Source organism: Lonchura striata, chromosome Z (genome assembly GCF_050655825.1).
Source record: "Lonchura striata isolate lonStrDom1 chromosome Z, ASM5065582v1, whole genome shotgun sequence".
NCBI lineage: Eukaryota > Metazoa > Chordata > Aves > Passeriformes > Estrildidae > Lonchura > Lonchura striata.
This window is the reverse complement of record NC_140740.1, coordinates 50,139,636-50,157,039: the sequence shown is the minus strand read 5'-3', so window position 1 is coordinate 50,157,039 and position 17,404 is coordinate 50,139,636. Positions and strand designations below refer to the sequence as shown.

General features: G+C 39.7%; 1 protein-coding gene across 4 annotated transcripts in view; it reads left to right on the top strand.

Moving 5' to 3' along the window:
- Positions 1-1,551: 1,551 nt before the first annotated feature.
- Positions 1,552-17,404, top strand: part of NUP155 (nucleoporin 155) — a 30,104-nt gene continuing 14,251 nt past the window's right edge. The window contains exons 1-17 of one of the 4 annotated variants that reach the window (XM_077790283.2): positions 1,552-1,813; positions 2,788-2,925; positions 3,243-3,339; positions 4,424-4,494; positions 5,309-5,401; positions 6,147-6,313; positions 6,751-6,856; positions 8,743-8,816; positions 9,120-9,211; positions 9,334-9,431; positions 9,513-9,665; positions 9,953-10,053; positions 11,359-11,529; positions 12,579-12,689; positions 13,562-13,656; positions 15,343-15,431; positions 16,653-16,712. In XM_077790283.2, the coding sequence (XP_077646409.1) occupies positions 1,678-1,813; positions 2,788-2,925; positions 3,243-3,339; positions 4,424-4,494; positions 5,309-5,401; positions 6,147-6,313; positions 6,751-6,856; positions 8,743-8,816; positions 9,120-9,211; positions 9,334-9,431; positions 9,513-9,665; positions 9,953-10,053; positions 11,359-11,529; positions 12,579-12,689; positions 13,562-13,656; positions 15,343-15,431; positions 16,653-16,712 (1,852 nt within the window). In that variant the 5' untranslated portion in view covers positions 1,552-1,677. Of the gene's footprint in view, positions 1,818-2,787; positions 2,926-3,242; positions 3,340-4,423; positions 4,495-5,308; positions 5,402-6,146; positions 6,314-6,750; positions 6,857-8,742; positions 8,817-9,119; positions 9,212-9,333; positions 9,432-9,512; positions 9,666-9,952; positions 10,054-11,358; positions 11,530-12,578; positions 12,690-13,561; positions 13,657-15,342; positions 15,432-16,652; positions 16,713-17,404 lie in introns of all 4 variants that reach the window. The other 3 variants (XM_085566493.1, XM_077790284.2, XM_085566494.1) reach the window with 3 other exon arrangements.

Sequence of the window (17,404 nt, the reverse complement as noted above, 5' to 3'; positions counted from 1 at the left end):
CATGATGGGATCCTGCTCTGCCAGAGGTCACTGAACACCTCTCTGCCCATGGGAGGTGGTGACTTAATTCCAATTCTCTCCCTGATCCTGGAGTGGGATAGTCAATGAGCAGGTGCTTGGAGCTTGGTTTCTGGCTAGGGTTAAACTTCAACAGTGATATAAACCCTGCTGGGTTTGAAGTTTAACTTTGGAAAGTTAAACTCTGGAAAGCAGAGGGTGAGGGTGTGTGAGTTTGCAGGCCCCAAATTGGGCAACTCCCTGGGGGCTCCCCTGGCAGGGGAGACCCTCCTGGAGCAATTCTGTGTCAGGAACAAGAGACGCATTGGACTTTTTCAATCTTCAGCTTCTGTTTATTGTTACCTTATCAAAATTTCAGCATGCCATCTGCACCAGATGTTTTTTGTGCAGGAAAAACAGCACAAAAATGGCTAACAATCTCTTGTTACCAGGCCTTTTACGGCTAATCAAAAACTAAGCTACCCTATTAAGAAGTGACACCTAAATTATTTTCCTTTCTAACCCAATAACTGACCCCTAAAGACCCACAATGTGGACTTTCCTGCCCAATTAAAAGATACCACCTAAACCCAGGAAGAAAGAGGAAGAAAGAAGGAAACTCAAGACAACACCCTATATCCTCCATCTTGAACCCATCTATAACATACTAAAAATCCTAAAACCTAAATTTGTCACCCATGTGATATACTACACTACTATCTACAATCGCTACAATCTATTTCACACTTATGTGGTTTCTAGTTTACATTGAGGCTTTGAAGTTTTCTCCATGAATGAGGGTCAAAGTCAGTGCTCCCCTGGGAGTCAGGACACCCCAGAGCAAATACTCCCCGTGCCCTGGGTTTACACAAGGGTCGATTTCCTTTCTTGTGCCATGTGCCTCTGCTGCAAGTGAAGCTTCCCACTGCCCTCCTTGGGGCCAGGCTGTGCCTTTGAGGGGCCGCAGAGCAGACTACGCCTGTCCCTCAGGTGGCCCTGAGGACGCCGGTGATGCACGCAGCCCCAGCCAGCCTGCTCCAGCAGATCACAGGGTGGGCCAGGCTGGAGAGACTACAGCCTCCCTGCCCAAGCAGGGCCATCCCAGAGCACATGGCACACGACTGTGTGCAAACAAATGGGCTATATCCACTGAGGGAGACGCCACAGCCTCCCTGGGCAATCTGTTCCAGTGCTCAGTCACTGCACAATAAATTTATTCCTCATGCTCAGGTGGAACTTCCTGTGCATTAGTTTCTGCCCGTTGCTTTTTCCCTTCTTGCTCCACACCACCCAGCAGAGCCTAGTTCATCCTCCTGGCACCCTTCCCCCCTCCCTTTAGGTATTTAAGCACATTGATGAGGGCCCGTCTTAGTCGGCTCTTCCAGCGATGCTCTCCGGCAGCGACCATTTCCCGTATCGGGATGCGCAGCCCGCCGCCCGCGCCGGGCCGGGCCGGGCCGGGCCGGGCCGGGCCCACCCTCCCCAGCCCTTTCCCCTTCCCCTCCGCCGCCCCGTTTCCCGCCGCCGGAAGCGGCCTGGCGCGCGGGGCCTGCCGGGATTGGGCGGGCGGTAGAGCGGCGCGAGAGCGCGGCCCCGCCATCGCCGTGCGGCCCCGCCACCGCCGTGCGGCCATCGCCGTGCCGCCGCCGTCCTTCTGCCGCCGCCGTCGCCTCCGTCGCGATGCCCGCCGCCACGGGCCCTGCCGCGCCCGCTGCGCAGGAGGCGCTGGAAATCGCTGGCCGCATCATCGACCGGCAGATCCAGGATGACCGCTGCTACCCGGACTTGTCGGAGCTGCTGGCGGTGCCGGCGCCTGGTGGGTGAGGAGCGGCCGCTCGGGGTCCCTGCGGCCCCGGGCCCCGCCGCGGGCGGCCTCGGCCGGCGCGGCCCGGCCGGACACGCGTGCCGCGCGTGGGCCCTGCTCCGGGACTGGGGCCGGGTGTGCGGAGCCGTCTCCGTCGCGGGATGGGGTGGGGCCGTGCTGTGTTCTCTTCAGTGCGCGGGTGAGAGCTGTGGATATTAACACTCTAGGAGGGCAGGAGGGATGGACTTCAGGTGCCTCCTGTCCCTCTGAAAGGTGACGGGAACAGCTCTAATTTTCCATTCTTCCTGTTGAGAAGTCCCGTGCAGAATGCTGTTATGGTAGCCCTGTGCCCCCCACCATGCCTAAGTTACAAGAAGCCTCGAAACTCTCTTAAGCTTCACTCTTTTTTTTTTTTTTTTCCTGCAACTTTTTGTCACATTATGGTATAAGATGTGCTTCGTTTTTAACACGTGGAGGCAGCATTTCCTTCTCCAGCGCTCCATTAGTCCTGACTGGCTAGCAAAGTGGGATCCTAGAGGCATTGTAGTAGTATATATCCAGAGGTGGCTGAATGTAAACAGGAGTGTCTGCGTTCTGTTGTGCAGTGATGACATGGCCACAGTGTAGCTGCTCTGGCAGGGTCGTGGATACACAGCACATAAAACAGTGGGTGTTTTAAGGTGGTACTGGGAGTACAGGCTACCTTTCTAGGTGAAGGAGTATGCTTGTTCATGTGAATGTCTGACCATACAATGAAAAAAGCACTGCAGGGTATCATAGAAAAAAAAGGGTGAAGAGTAGGCTGGAGTCCTGGTGAGTTATTATAAGAGTTTGTTTGCAAATCTGTTTGCTCTTATCTCATTTGAGACTTAGATTTATGTGGTTTTGCTCCTAGAGAAAATTCTGTCCACATGTATCTTGTGAATAGTGATACTTAGATGTATAAAGTTTCAGTTTTGTTTTTTTTTTTTCTTTCTTACTTGCAGGTAGCCCTACTGTATCTGGTATGTCAGATATGGATTATCCTTTACAAGGACCAGGTTTGCTGTCCATACCCAATCTTCCGGAAATCAGCTCAGTCCGCCGAGTCCCACTTCCACCAGAGCTAGTGGAGCAGTTTGGACGTATCCTAATGTAAACAAATGTCCAAGATTGTGTAAGAAGTAATATTAGAAAAAGCTTTCCTCCATATTTTTCTTTCCCGGTTTTTTTTTCAGACTCCCAGCAAAAAAGTTCAATCTTGTTCAGGTTATTTTAATAACATCTAAGTGGTAACAAAGCCATTTACATAGAGTTGTTGGTGGATTTGGTTTCTAAATGAATTTTGAAGTATGCAGTTTGTGTAATACTGTATTTTAATGATATTTTTAAATGCTGTGAAGAGGATTTTGCTGTTACTACCCAAAAAATGCATTTAATCCTTACATCAGCAGTGCTTCAGATATGCAGTGCAATTGTATGATGGGAGTATTTCCAGAGATAAGCCGAGCTTGGCTGACCATTGACAGTGACATCTTTATGTGGAACTATGAGGATGGGTACGTAAAGGATGCATTCCTGATGTTGTTCTGTTGGTATTATACCAGAAGTAAGCTACTGGAGCAGTTGGAAGATTGTTTACTGAAAGCATGGATGTGTGCTGTTCAGTTTAACTGATCTTAATTCCTTTTAGATTTTACTAAAACTTTTACAGATCATTATACACTTACTATTCAAGAGTTAGTAATGCTGCCAAATCATCTACAGGTGAGAGAAAGAAAAATGTATTTTCTTTGGGTCAGACATATCTAATATCCTAAAGTTACTGCTTTTTTTATGCAAAGGCTTTGCTTCTACTGAAAAAGCAGATAAAAATCCCTCTAAGTGCCTAAGTAGATTTAGTATGTACTGAGATGCATATGCAGTGACCAGTCGTTCCCACAATATTTCCACAATGGTATTTATTATATTACTAATAGGTCACTAGTATTTTGAAATATTGTAATAGAAGCTCTCCATGCTTATTTTATGGATGCATAAAACTGAAAATAAGCTCAGCTCATTTTGAAATGTCATTGATCAATTTATAGTTTGCATGTTTACTTCTTTATTTGCCCACATAGTAAGCATTTGTGTAGTAAGAATTGCTTTGCACATATTGTTACATTTCCTAAAAAAGAATAAAGTTCAGAATAGCTACTATCTATACATCTACATTATGTCAGAGTGTATGAAATACATTCCAAAGAAAACAGTACTGCATGGTGTTAGTGGTAGATAGTGAGGAAGAAGTTGTGAATTTTTGTATCAGATAATTTTCAGGGGGGGAAAAAATCCCATGTGATTTCCTTCTCCTGATGTTAATCAGTATTGCAGATGGTGCATTGTGTAATTCGGAGTAGACAGTATGAATCAACAAATCCAAAAACATAAAATACTGCAGTTGGATTTGGTTTGAAAATCAACTGTAGGCACTTCAAGCAACTCAAATGACCTTCTTTCAGTGAAAATGAAAGATGTATATGGCTTCAGAGTGTTGCAGAAGCGTTAATAATTTTAAATTATACGTTGATTTTATTTACTTCGTTATTATGTGATGTTATATGGCAAATTTAATGCAGTTTTTTGTTTATTGTTTGACAGAGGAGATCTGGCTTATTTTGATGGCCTCAGTGAAACTATTATTGCAGTGGGCCTTGTAAAGCCAAAGGCAGGTAAGAAATATGACAGATATTAGAATTGGACAGTACTGAACTTTCTGTCTATTTTTTCCAGTCTTTATATATGCTTTTGTATTTAATACAAAAAATGCAATTTAAGGTAATATAAAAGCCAAAATAAGTTCTTGGGTTTTATATATGCATAGATATTAACATGCATGTGTGTTTGATGCATGGATGTGGCACTTGATGCTATGGCTTAGTTGACATGCTGGTATTCAGTTTCAAGGTTGGATTCAGTGGTCCTGGAGGTCTTTTCCAGCCTCAATTATTCTATGTGTAAATCTGTGGTTTGTGTGTGTGTATATATATATGTACACACAGACTGTATGAGATTATTTTGATTTTAGAAACATTAAAAATTATGAGCCAAAGATAATGTATAGTTTAACAACTATTTTCACTTATAAGCTTGCATTTTGCCATATCATGCTTTAGCATTTGTACTGTTTATAAATTTACACATTCAAGTGATAATTTCCATGAGATTTTGGTTTCAAGCCCTCCTAGTTATTTCAGTATCTACTGCTAAGATAACATTAAAGTCAAAGTTGAATTGGCAAATGAGTTGAGTTTAAAAGAAGCATGTTGGTAAGAGAAATGTAGTTTTAAAGATCCTGTTTTTCATGAAGTGGAAGTCGAGCTGATGGCAGATACTCCTTTCTAATTTTAGAATTCCACAGATCATTAGGCTTAACATATGACTATTCAGTCTGATCAGTTGATGTGGCTTTCCAATGGATTTATTTGCTTACATCATTGTGATCAGAGAAGCAGGATGCAAACTAATTTTTTTTTTTTTCTGTAGGTATCTTCCAGCCTCATGTACGACACTTACTTGTTCTGGCTACTCCTGTGGATATTGTGATTTTAGGGCTTCATTGTTCTAATATACAATCAGGTAATTCTCTCTTCTCCCGTATTCCCAGTGTGTTAATTCCCATGTGTATTTACACATGGCAGTTTTATTAATAGTCATTTAAAAAAATAAAAAAAACCTATGTGCCTAGTGCCTTGCTAGTTTTTAAGTCATGTTACAAGCAGGGAAGATAATTTTTTTATGGTGTGTGCACTTGCTGGATCATGGACTCCATGAGAAGCATTACATTTTATTACTCACTTATTTAATGTAGAAAAAAGCTTTTGAAACAGATGCTCCTGTTAATTAAACAGCATATTGCAGAGGGAGAGAAGATAACTACATGAATTTTGAAACTGTGAATAAAGTTCATTAACTTTGTTGGCATTTGTATTCCAACCACAACAATTGAGAAACTGATAGCATGTTTTTATGCCATATATACTAAGAGAAAAACTTGTTTGGTGAAAGTGAGAGAACTATATTACTTTTTTTTTTTAATAATATGTCAATGAGAAAGAGAAAACAAGTAGAAACCTGTGTTTTGGACTTGGTATGATTTAAAGGAGAGAACAGTCTATAGAAATGAAAAACATTGCATTTCCTTCCTCAGAAACCTATATAGAATGGATTTGTTACTCTGCAGTTCACATTGTACGAAAGCTGTTCCTTCATAAATTTGCTGTAGTTTTTTCTGGTTTCTGATATGTTTCTTATCACAGACCTGTATTATTTATTAAAACAGCTTAAAAACTAAAGAGGATTTATGGTTTTTTGTTTACTGAAGGCACTGGGTCACTCAATGACAGCATGTCTGGCGGAATGCAGCTGCTACCAGATCCTCTGTATTCGCTTCCTACTGACAACACTTACATCCTGGCAATCACATCCACTGATAATGGAAGGATCTTTCTGGCAGGAAAAGATGGCTGCTTATATGAAGTAGCATACCAGGTGACTGTGGGTTTTACACACAGGCTTTTTTCAATTTTTCACTGTTGTGAGATCTCAGCAATAATAGTTCTAAAACATGTCTCTTCTGTAATTGTTTTGCATGTGTTGGTTGCACAACGGCTTAGGCTAGATGTATTTTCTTTGAAGAAGTAGTATTTATGTGGGGAATATCAGTGCAGTTTTGGTCAACTTTAAAAATTCAAATTGCGACATCTGCACACGTTTTTATATGCAGAATTTTCATTTTAATGATCACTGTTTTCTTTCCATTTAATAACGCATACTTGTTCAATTAAATCAGTAGTTTGCAGATAGATCTTTGCTTGTTTTCGTACTCGTCCTGTGAAAGACTTTTTTAATATCACTTCTAGTTTGGTTTTTTTGGGGTTTTTTTTTTTTGCTTTTTTTTTCAATGCTGTATTTGTTTTAAATTGTAGGCTGAAGCAGGCTGGTTTAGCCAGCGCTGTAGAAAAATTAATCATTCAAAGAGTGCACTGTCTTTTCTTATTCCTTCGTTGCTACAGTTCACATTCTCAGAGGATGGTAAGTACTGATATTAAAGTTCTTATTAGCCAATTCTTTAATGTTATCTTTTAAATAATACTGCCGAGAAGTTAGTCTGAATATTTTGCTTACTCAGAGCACTTAGTTATTGTCAATGATACTTGCAGTAGTTGATTATTAGAAAAGAATTGCACAGAGGTTCCAGATGCCCATTCAGAAGAAAGGTTGGAAGGAGGACCCTGGTAGTTATAGACCAGTCAGCCTGACCTCAGTACCTGGTAAGGTAATAGAGCAGTTAATATTGAGTGTCATCACAGCATTTACAGGATGTCCAGGGTATCAGACACAGCCAGCATGGGTTTAGGAGGGGTAGGTCATGTTTGACCAACTTGCTCTCCTTCTATGACCAGGTGACCCGCCTGGTGGATGTGGGAAAGGCTGTGGATGTTGTCTATCTGGATTTTGACAAGGCCTTTGACACCATCTCCCACAGCACATTACTGGAACAGCTGGAAGCTCACGGCTTGGACAGGAGCACTCTTTGCTGAGTTCAGAACTGGCTGGATGGCCGGGCCCAGAGAGTGGTGGTGAACAGTGCTGCATCCAGCTGGGGCCAGTCACCAGTGGTGTCCCTCAGAGCTCTGTGCTGGGGCCAGTCCTGTTCAGTGTGTTTATTGACTACATGGATGAGGGTATTGAATCTTCCATCAGTAAATTTGGAAATGACACTAAGTGGGGAGTGTGTGTCAGTCTGTTGGAAGGTAGGATTCCAAGTGCCGAGTCCTGCATTTTGGCCACAGTAACCCCCTGCAGCGTTACAGGCTGGGGACGGTGTGACTGGACAGTGCCCAGGCAGAAAGGGACCTGGGGGTGCTGGTGACAGCAGCTGAACAGGAGCCAGCAGTGTGCCCTGGTGGCCAAGAAGGCCAAGGGCATCCTGGCCTGTATGAGGAGCAGTGTGGCCAGCAGGAGCAGGGAGGTCATTCTTCCCCTGTACTCAGCACTGGTGAGGCCACACCTTGAGTGCTGTGTCCAGTTCTCACTCCTCAGTTTGGGAAGGATGTTGAGGTGCTTGAGTGCATCCAGAGGAGGCAACGGGGCTGGTGAGGGGCTTGGAACACAAGCCCTGAGAGGAAGGGCTGAGGGAGCTGGGGTTGGTTAGCCTGGAGAAAAGGAGACTCGGAGGTGACCTTATCACTCTACAACTCCCTGAAGGGTAGCTGTAGTCAGGTGGGGGTTGGTCTCTTTCTCCAGGCAGCCACTGACAGAACCTTGCCACTGACAGTCTTAAGCTGCGCTAAGGGAAATGTAGGTTGGATATTAGGAATAAGTATTTTATGGAAAGAGTGATAAAGTACGGAAATGGTCCACTTGGGGAGGTAGGTGGTGGAGTCGCCATCCTTGGATGTATTTTAAAAAAGGCTAGGTGTGGCACTCGGTGCCATGTTTTAGTTGAGGTGTTAAAAAAATGATGATCTTGAAGGTCTCTTCCAACCTAGTGATTCTGTGAAATTGAACCAGATTGTGTGTTTAGTTCAGGATGTAAATAGCAAAGCCTGAAAAAACTGACATAATTCTTTGACATTTCTAACTAAAGTGAGTGATATGTAGCACAAATTTAATATATGCTTAGTGGTATCACCATGAACATGGAAAATGTATAAGTGAATAATCTTACTTTTGCTGCTTTAGTCAATTTTTTTTTTTTCAAATTCCAGTTTTTTTCTCTGGGATTTTTTTTGTTGTTTGTTTAGTAGCAATTGTGTTAGTTGATTGATGTTTTAAATCCCTTACAGCAGCAGTCCTGTATGAACATGCAATTTTTGTGAACTTACCATTCATTATTTTAAACATTCTGTCCTAAACTTGCTTGCCCAAGTCCAGTGTTGATTTGCTGGTTCTCCCTTTTCTTCCTCCCTCTCCAGATCCTGTAGTTCAAATCGCCATTGACAACTCTCGAAATATCTTGTATACCCGCTCAGAAAAAGGAGTCCTGCAGGTATGTGCCTTCTTAAAAGTCTTTGGTCTGTTATTAAAGTGTGTAATAATGTACAGGTACCTCTGTAATTTTACCTCAATACCTGAGAGTTCTCTGTAGCTATGCTAGGCCTTAGTCTTGTTTATCTTTTCATAGCAATGTGTGTGCTGAAGATTTGAAAGCTTCTTTTCTTAGGAAAGAGTAGCCTCAATTCTGTGAAAGCATGAGTACAAAATAAAAATACAACTTGAGTTGCTTCTTGATTAGTGAGGCTGAATTTATTCATTCATTCATAAATCACTAAGCTGTGTTACTGAATTGCAGGTTTATGATTTGGGACAAGATGGTCAAGGAATGACTAGGGTTACTTCTCTTTCACAAAATGCTATCGTTTCTGCTGCAGGGAGCATTGCCAGGTATGTTCATGACAATATAAGAGGTTTCATTTAAGACCCGTAGTTTCACAATGCAATTTTGAAGAGTTTGCCTGTTTCTTTGGATTATAATTGTATTGGGGTTTTTTTGTTTTATTTTTCAGAACAATTGATCGTTCTGTATTTAAGCCTATTATTCAAATAGCAGTGATTGAAAATTCTGAATCCATAGACTGTCAACTCCTAGCAATCACACATGCAGGTAAAAAAAAGAAATGCTAATTCTGCTCTACTTAAACTGATAAATGGTATCTGCACAGTTTTTGACCTTTCTTTTGTTCAGGTGTCCGACTATATTTTAGTACATCACAATTTAAACATCCAACGGCTCGTCCTTCTATGTTAACCTTGGTCCATGTCCGTTTGCCACCTGGATTTTCAGCTTCATCGAATGTAGAGAAGCCTGCAAAGGTTCACAGAGCTCTTTATAGCAAAGGTAGGCAGTGGAGCATGGCTCAAATGAGAATGTTTTTTGTGTGTGACAGTCACAATTACTTTGATTCCTGTAAACATTTGTTTTACGTTTAAGATGCCAAATGGTGTTAAAAGTGACCTTTTGAAGTACCGTATGTTATAGAAATCCAGGAGTTATTATTTGCTGTTCAGATTGTGTTATAATGACTAAAAGATTGAGTTTTGCTAACACAGGAATGAATTAATGAGTTTGCATTTAATGCATGATGATTGCTTCTAATATGGACTTAAAATTGCTATTCTTGCTAGGAGTCCTGCTGATGGCAGCTTCGGAAAATGAAGATAATGACATCCTGTGGTGTGTCAATCATGATTCTTTCCCTTTTCAAAAGCCAATGATGGAAACACAGGTATGAAGCAAACATCTTTATGATTTTGATGAAATCTAGGTATTGTGTGTTCTTTCCTAAAAACAGATGCCTGAATAATACTGTCTGAAAGAAATAAGTAGGTGACAGAAAATTTCTTCAGGAGTTTGAAAACAAAGCTGAATGAGCCTCTCTTAGTAGGGTCCCTAGTTCAAGCATGCTCTTCTAGCTTGATGCAAGCTGTATGTCAAAAGCAGTTGCCTTAACTTCTAAGACTTGACTTCTAATTAATGTATTTGAGAATACTGTTGTCTGTAGCAATGCTGCATATTGTGCACAAGCACAGAAAAACATGGCTCTCTGTCAGTACAAAAGTTGTTTAAAATGTAGATGCTAGAAATTTGTGATTCCTTTTTTAAGCTTACATGCCATGTCTTCATTAAAATCCATACGTGATTAATGTCTTCATTATTTCATAGGGGGATGGTTTCTGACTTTAATTTCCATTTTTATTATGTAAGTGGGTTTGTAAGATAAGTTTGGGGAGGGTTAGCTGCCTTATGTGTCAGTTCAGGGAAAACATTTAATCTCTGAAAGACATTTCAAGTCTTCTAAGAGGAGAGACGTGTCAAAAATAGTATTACTGAAGAAATAGCAGAGTTGGAGTGAATGAAGTGACTATGTAAATTAAAAATGTCAAAGTCAGGTTTTGATTAATTTGCTGGTTTAATTAATAACTTACAAAGGAACTTTATAGCTGTTTCAGATCTCTACCCTGCAGAAACTTAGACATTAATATCCCAAGTGCTGACCTCTTTTTTTCCCAAGGCATCTGATAGCAGCAGACAGCTAGGTTTCCCAAACAAAATTGCTGCCTGTTCTTGAGCAGCAATTCTTACTGGATAGCATACAGAGTTTTCTGGAATGTCTTATTGGTCTCTTCCTGAGTTATATTTGAAGTATTGCTGCTAACTGCAAAAGTCTTCTAAACCTTTGTAATTCAGTTGCAACTTTTTTTGAGTTTTTAAAGAAATCTTTCAAACTAATTACGCCTACGGTGCTTAGTTCTCATGTGATTAGTAGATGGTTGCTGTTAATATTGTAGCAGCCTTACTTTGGAAGTTATTTTATATTTAAATGTAAAACAATATCCTGTTCCCCCAAAAGAAGCAATATATTATTCCCTTTCTCTCAAAAGCAGCAGGAACTTATTTTTGTTGGGCTCTGTTGTGTGAGGAGCAGATTCTATTTTGTGTAATTTTAAATGGCAAATAGTCAAACATTACCATGGATGTGCAAAACCCATTTTTGCTATCAAAATGTGAATAATATCTATCTGTTGATCAGATGACAACCCGTGTTGATGGACATTCCTGGGCTCTTTCTGCTATTGATGAATTTAAAGTTCAGAAGATTGTGACCCCACTAAATAAAGACATTATTCCCATAACTGATTCGCCTGTTGTTGTGCAGCAACACATGCTGCCACCTAAGAAGTTTGTTCTGCTTTCAGCCCAAGTGAGTAGAGTATTACTTTTCTTGACATAGGTTGGACATCTCATCTAAATCTGTACATAATTCATTTTAGATATGTTTTAAAGATTATATTTTGAACATGAAAATGAATCGAATCAGGAAGAAGATTGCTGGAACTATCTATACCTATTTTAAATTTACTCAAAGGCTTTAGATGAACTGCTTTTATACAGTGTATTAGTAGTTTTTGTTGCTCTCCGGAAACCCTTGCCGGTATAAACCCGGAAAGTTCTTATAGCCTTGGTTATGCTCTCAATTATGTGAAATTTAAACAGTCACTTTTTGCCCAGAAAAGTAATTCAAGTAAATATTTTTGGCAATTGAAATTTGAATTTAGAATTTCTTATTTGTCATAGAGTCCGAAAAGTTTTTTTTTTTGAGAGCATTTTAGAAAACAAACTCACAAAAAGATGTAAATTTGCCTACTTTTCTGATTACATTTAGCAATATTTTTGGCACTCAGCATTTCAACGAATAGGCTATTTACAATAGTGTTTAAATATTAATGTCTTGCAAACCCTAAATCTGCAAGCTGCATTTGTTTAATAGCAGCTGTTTTTTAAGGGTGTTAATTGGACATTTTCCAGTAGCTAGTTTGAATGCAGGGAACGTGATTAATGTTGAGTCTTACCATGCCTTGAATTATTCAAGGAGTTTTCTTTCAGGCAGTTTTCAGATTTGCAAGACACTCAAAACCGTTCTTTTCTGTGTATATTGCATATGCCTAAATGCATATAAGCATATACTTATTTCCTTATATGGTTATATTCTATGCTTTTTGTTAGGCTAAGAATAGCATTAAAAAAAATTAACTCAGTTTGTGGAGAGTTTCTAACCGTTGCCACACTTGCCTGCCTTGCCTTGATTCACTAGTGATTGGGAACTGGGCTTTGGGCACCAGGTACATTTTTATCCATTGGTGCAGTGGAGGAAAACTCAGAATGCCAAAGATAAATGTCATGGAGATGGGTGTGTTGTGATGAAACAGAGTAAAGATAACTTTAGTCTAACTTGTTTTGCCTTGCTTTTAGGGAAGTGTTATGTTTCATAAACTCAGACCTGTTGATCAGCTGCGGCATCTGCTTGTGAGCAATACAGGTGGAGATGGAGAAGAGATTGAGAGATTTTTCAAATTGCATCAGGTAAGAGCTTTTGATGTGTTATGAAAAATGGAAGACTTGTCACCTTTTTATTGTTGCTGCAACCTTCTGGTCAATGTTTCATTTACCAATTACAGTAATTGGTAAATTCTTCTTTTGTCTACATAAAGCTATTGTATAGAGAAATAATTTCTCATTTTATGATACCTAAAACCAAACATGTCAATCACTTTCCCTGAAATTTCTGTATCTTGTATGCAGAAGTGTAGTGCACTTATTAATTTAGAAAGAAGTTCATCTGAGAGCAGTAGAGGAAGAGTTTCTAAAAAAGTTGAATTCCTACCACTACAAGGGATTTTTATATTTTGAAGGCCAGTAGAAATGTGTGTAGTTGGTCTGGGTATTCTGTTTTATTAGCAGCTTGAGATACACAATAAAAAAGCAGAAGCTTGGTTATTGTGGATTGCAGTTTTAATATTACTAGTATTGTGTAGTATCTGTCGTGAGTGTTCATTGTAATCTATTCTCTTGTGCTTGGAAAGGACATAGTTGGTATGGTAACAGCTTATTAGAACATACAAACACTGATTTTTACAAATGTTTTTTCTTCAAACACAATTGTAATTTATAGTTTTCTGTTTATAGAGATTTATGAATCTTAGTCATAATTAAATGTCAGGCATGGAAATTGTTTCCTACCAATAGTAGCACTGAGTTTACAAAAACTGTATAGCAAAAACTTACCTGATACAGTGGAATAACTTGCTGGGGTTCACTTCTTTTCTATAATTTGGAAGAGCTGATTTCCCTGGCTTCTAAATACAGTACTTACTGTTTTAGTTATTGAGGAATATAGTATCTGTAAATTTCCTACTTGATATAAGGCAGCACTCTAACATTGTAATATGCTCTAGGAGGATCAGGCCTGTGCCACTTGCCTTATTTTGGCCTGTTCTAATGCTGCATGTGATAGAGAAGTGTCTGCCTGGGCGACTCGAGCATTCTTTAGGTAAGTTTTAATTCTGTCTGTAATTCTGAATATTATGCTCAGGATCACTACAGTTACTAAACATCTGTACAGGCTTTTTAACCAGCTGCGAGTTCAGGGCCTGGTGACTTTTGGTTATAGGTGTTGATGGTTTTGGTGGTTGTGGTTTTGGGTTTTGTGTTTCTTTTTTTTGGTTGGTTGGTTGCTTTGGCTATGGTTGTTGCTGTTTAGTTTGGTATGTTTTTTCCAGTACAATTTAAGTGATGAAGTATAGGCTTTCATTCCTGAGGGTTAAATTCTAACTCATGTATCTTAAGTGCTGTATATCCTTGGAATGGTGCAAATGTGTATTTTTATTAGCTGCCTTAAAGAAATCAGTGTATGCAGAGAGTCACAAACTTGTTTGGTTTAAAGAGACCTTAAAGATCATTTTGTTTCAACCCACCTGCCTTGGGTAGGGATACTACCCACTAGATTATGTTGCTTAAGACGCCGTCCATCCTGACCTTGAATACTTTAATGAGTGGAATATCCTCACCATCTTTGGCCAACCTCTTCCTGTGCCTCATCTACCTCACAGTAAAGAAATTTTTTGTAATACCTAACCTAAATCTCTTTGATCTTTTAGTTTAAAATAATTCTTCCCTGTCATATCACTATCTGCTCTTGTAAAAAGTTGTTCTCCCTTGATTTTTATAAGACATCCTTAAGTCCTGGAAGATGCTATAAGGTCTTCTCAGACTCTTCTCATCTGCTCTCTGAACAACCCCAGCTCTCAATCTGTCTTCACAGCAGAGCTGCTCCAGCACCCTCATGGTCTTCATGGCCTCATGTGGACCTGCTCCAATGAGTCCAAAGTCTTTCCTGAAGTGAGGGCCCCAGAGGTAGATGCAGTGAGGGTGTGCATGTTGGGTATCTCAAAGACAGGGTGGAAGGGGAGAATCACCCTATCACTCTATTGATGCAGCCCAGAATAGTGTTGGCTTTTTGAGCAACTATTGTATTTTTGTTGGTTTATTTCCATCTCTTCACCTATGAGAGCCCCTAAGTGTTTTTCCACAGGACTGCCCTCAATGAGTCTTTTTTCTGCAGTCTGTGCCCTGACCCAGGTGCAGCACCTTGCACTTGGCCTTGTTGAACCCCATGAGGTTCTTGTGACCTTATATTGTGGGTCTCTTGGCTGCCCTCACAGGGAGAGAAAACAGTTTTTGGTAAGGTAGGGCTGTTGAGAGTGATGATAAAATGGGCAGTCTGGAGTGTTGCATTCCCAAAAACTTACTAGTTCCTTGCCAAGACTGTGCAGGTGTTAAAGTCAGTAAGCTGTTTTCAGTAGTTTGTGAATAGTTGCTCTTTATTAAATTCAATTTTATCACAAAATAAAAGACAAAATGTGGATTATAACTCTGGAGTTAACAAGGCATGACATAGCAAATTGCTCATGTAATACTGTAGGGTAGAGATGAATAGAAATTACTTGTGCGTGATAGATAACCATGGGTCATCTCAACATGCCCTTCTTTCCACTTCCCTATAGAAGCAAACCATGAAAAGATGCTAAAGCATCTGGAATAGGTAAATTTCTCTTAAAAACTATTCTGGAATTTTTATCCCCTGTTTGAGAAGAAAATTGCTGTTAATTCTCAAAGGCATGAAAATTGAATGGGCTGTACATGACATGTTGAGAATTTTTGGTTTTGCAAACTTTAGGTATGGTGGAGAAGCACAAATGAGATTTCCATCAGCTCTGCCTCCTCCCAGCAACGTTGGACCTATTTTGGGTTCTCCTGTTTCTGCAGGTATGTAGCAAGCATTTAATAGTCCTGGACAGTTTTTTTTTTCCCTTGAATTTGTTGTGTTTTGTCTTCTCACAAGTGCTTGTGTTCTTTTTTTCTGAAATAGACTGTGTTTTTCACTTACTTGCTAGTTAATGACAAGAGCTTTTTCCATTTCTCTTGAGTGGTTTTTGGATTTAGTGAGGGAGTCGTTGTCTCAAGTAATGTGTCTATATTGCATATACTCTGTTAAGACACTGTGAGAAGGGTATACTTTCAGAGTAATTTCAGTCACTTCACAACTTATCAATAATGTATTTGAGACTTCAAGAAACTTACTTGGTTGCTGTGTAGTTATAACAGTATCTTCCTACATAGTTATTGTCATGCCTCTATAAATACTGCTTATGAGAAGGAAGAAGAAATTTGATCAAGAAATTAGCTAGTCATTCAGAGTGATTTCTCTTTAAAAGCTGTCTTCAGCATTTGGTTTCAGTCTTCAGTGCCACCTAAAAAGGAGAAAAGTGGTTACTTTTCTTCCTCCAGAACTTGATGCTTCTTGGAGTGAAGGCCTTTATGTACTTTCAAATTCACTTAAATTTATACAGTTGATGTATCACTCAATTTCAGATTGGAAGAGTTTTTAAAAAAGAAATTCACAATGATGAGTTTGAAATACTGAATTATATTAATTAATGTATAAGATCCTCTTCCTTCATCTGACATGTGGCATTAAGTTTTACACAACAGACTTGAGAAATAAACTTTTTTGCCTGAAATTCAAAGAAATTCCATTTCATTACTATATTTTGACATGTATCCAAATTCCTAAGTATTGAAGAAAAATGTGTTGAGCTAGGATGAAATCTAGGAAAAACAGTTGACCATGTTTTTCAGAATTCTTAACTACTATTAAAACTCTTAAGAGGAGTGGTTGCTTTTACGGCATCACTTTCCAACCTTTTTGGTGTGGAACAGTGAGCAAGAGCTGAGGCAAAGCATAAGAATGCAAAATCAAATCTGAGTTGGAGAGAGCAGCAGCTATGGGAAGAACAGGTGCCGGAAGCAGACTAAGAGTGAAATTAGGTTGTGGGGGAAATGGCAGGAAGCTCTGTAGTCAACAAGGAGACTCATTTTAGGAGTAAATGTATTTTTCCCAAGTCTTAATGTTTGCATATTTTTGTCATTCTTTGATAACTACCTTTCAAACCTAGTATCAAAGCAGATGTTTCCATTTTGCTTCAGTAACAGGTCCAGGTGGAAGATGGCACCATTCTTCTACTACTTTCTCGGTTTGCTCAAAGGGTAGAGAAACTGTCATGTGAAATTAAGATTCTGATATTGTGGATGTCCCATGTGGTGGGTCAGACACTGCTGACAGAAATTCATTCAACCACCTCATAATTTTGCATGAGAAACTACATAACAATAATGTTAGCATTAAAAGGCCAGGTGCATTTCACTTATTTCCATCTTTTTCCAACTGTTGAAAGTCTAGTCATGCATTTTGCATGCTGCTTTTCTGCGAGTTTGTGCTTTGCTTTAGCACACATGACAATGTGCTCTTGAGAATGTATTGGCACTGTGGTATCCTCTGTGCTGTTGTGTGTTGCCAGGTTCAGAGAACTGTAGCAAATCGGGCAAAACTGTATCCTTTGATAAAAGTCAAATTTTCAGAGTGAGTTTTTCTTGCCTTTTCTGTGATACATCACCTTTTTTGCTAATGGTATGTGGACATTTTTGTAGATGACCACACATGCTCCTGATATTTTGAGGTCCTAAGTTAGCTATTCAGACTTAATTTGCAGGAAGAGATGGAGTATTCATAGCTGAACTTGAGGCTGTGGAAAGTCTCAAAGTATTTTGAGTTAGCAGTGTTGATGTAATATTTGTACATCTGCCCCACGTGAAAATGAAAGTAATATTACCAGTGTTCAGCATTTAGAAGGTGATAAACGGCAAAAAAAATATGTGGGCAATATTATATCCAATGCAAA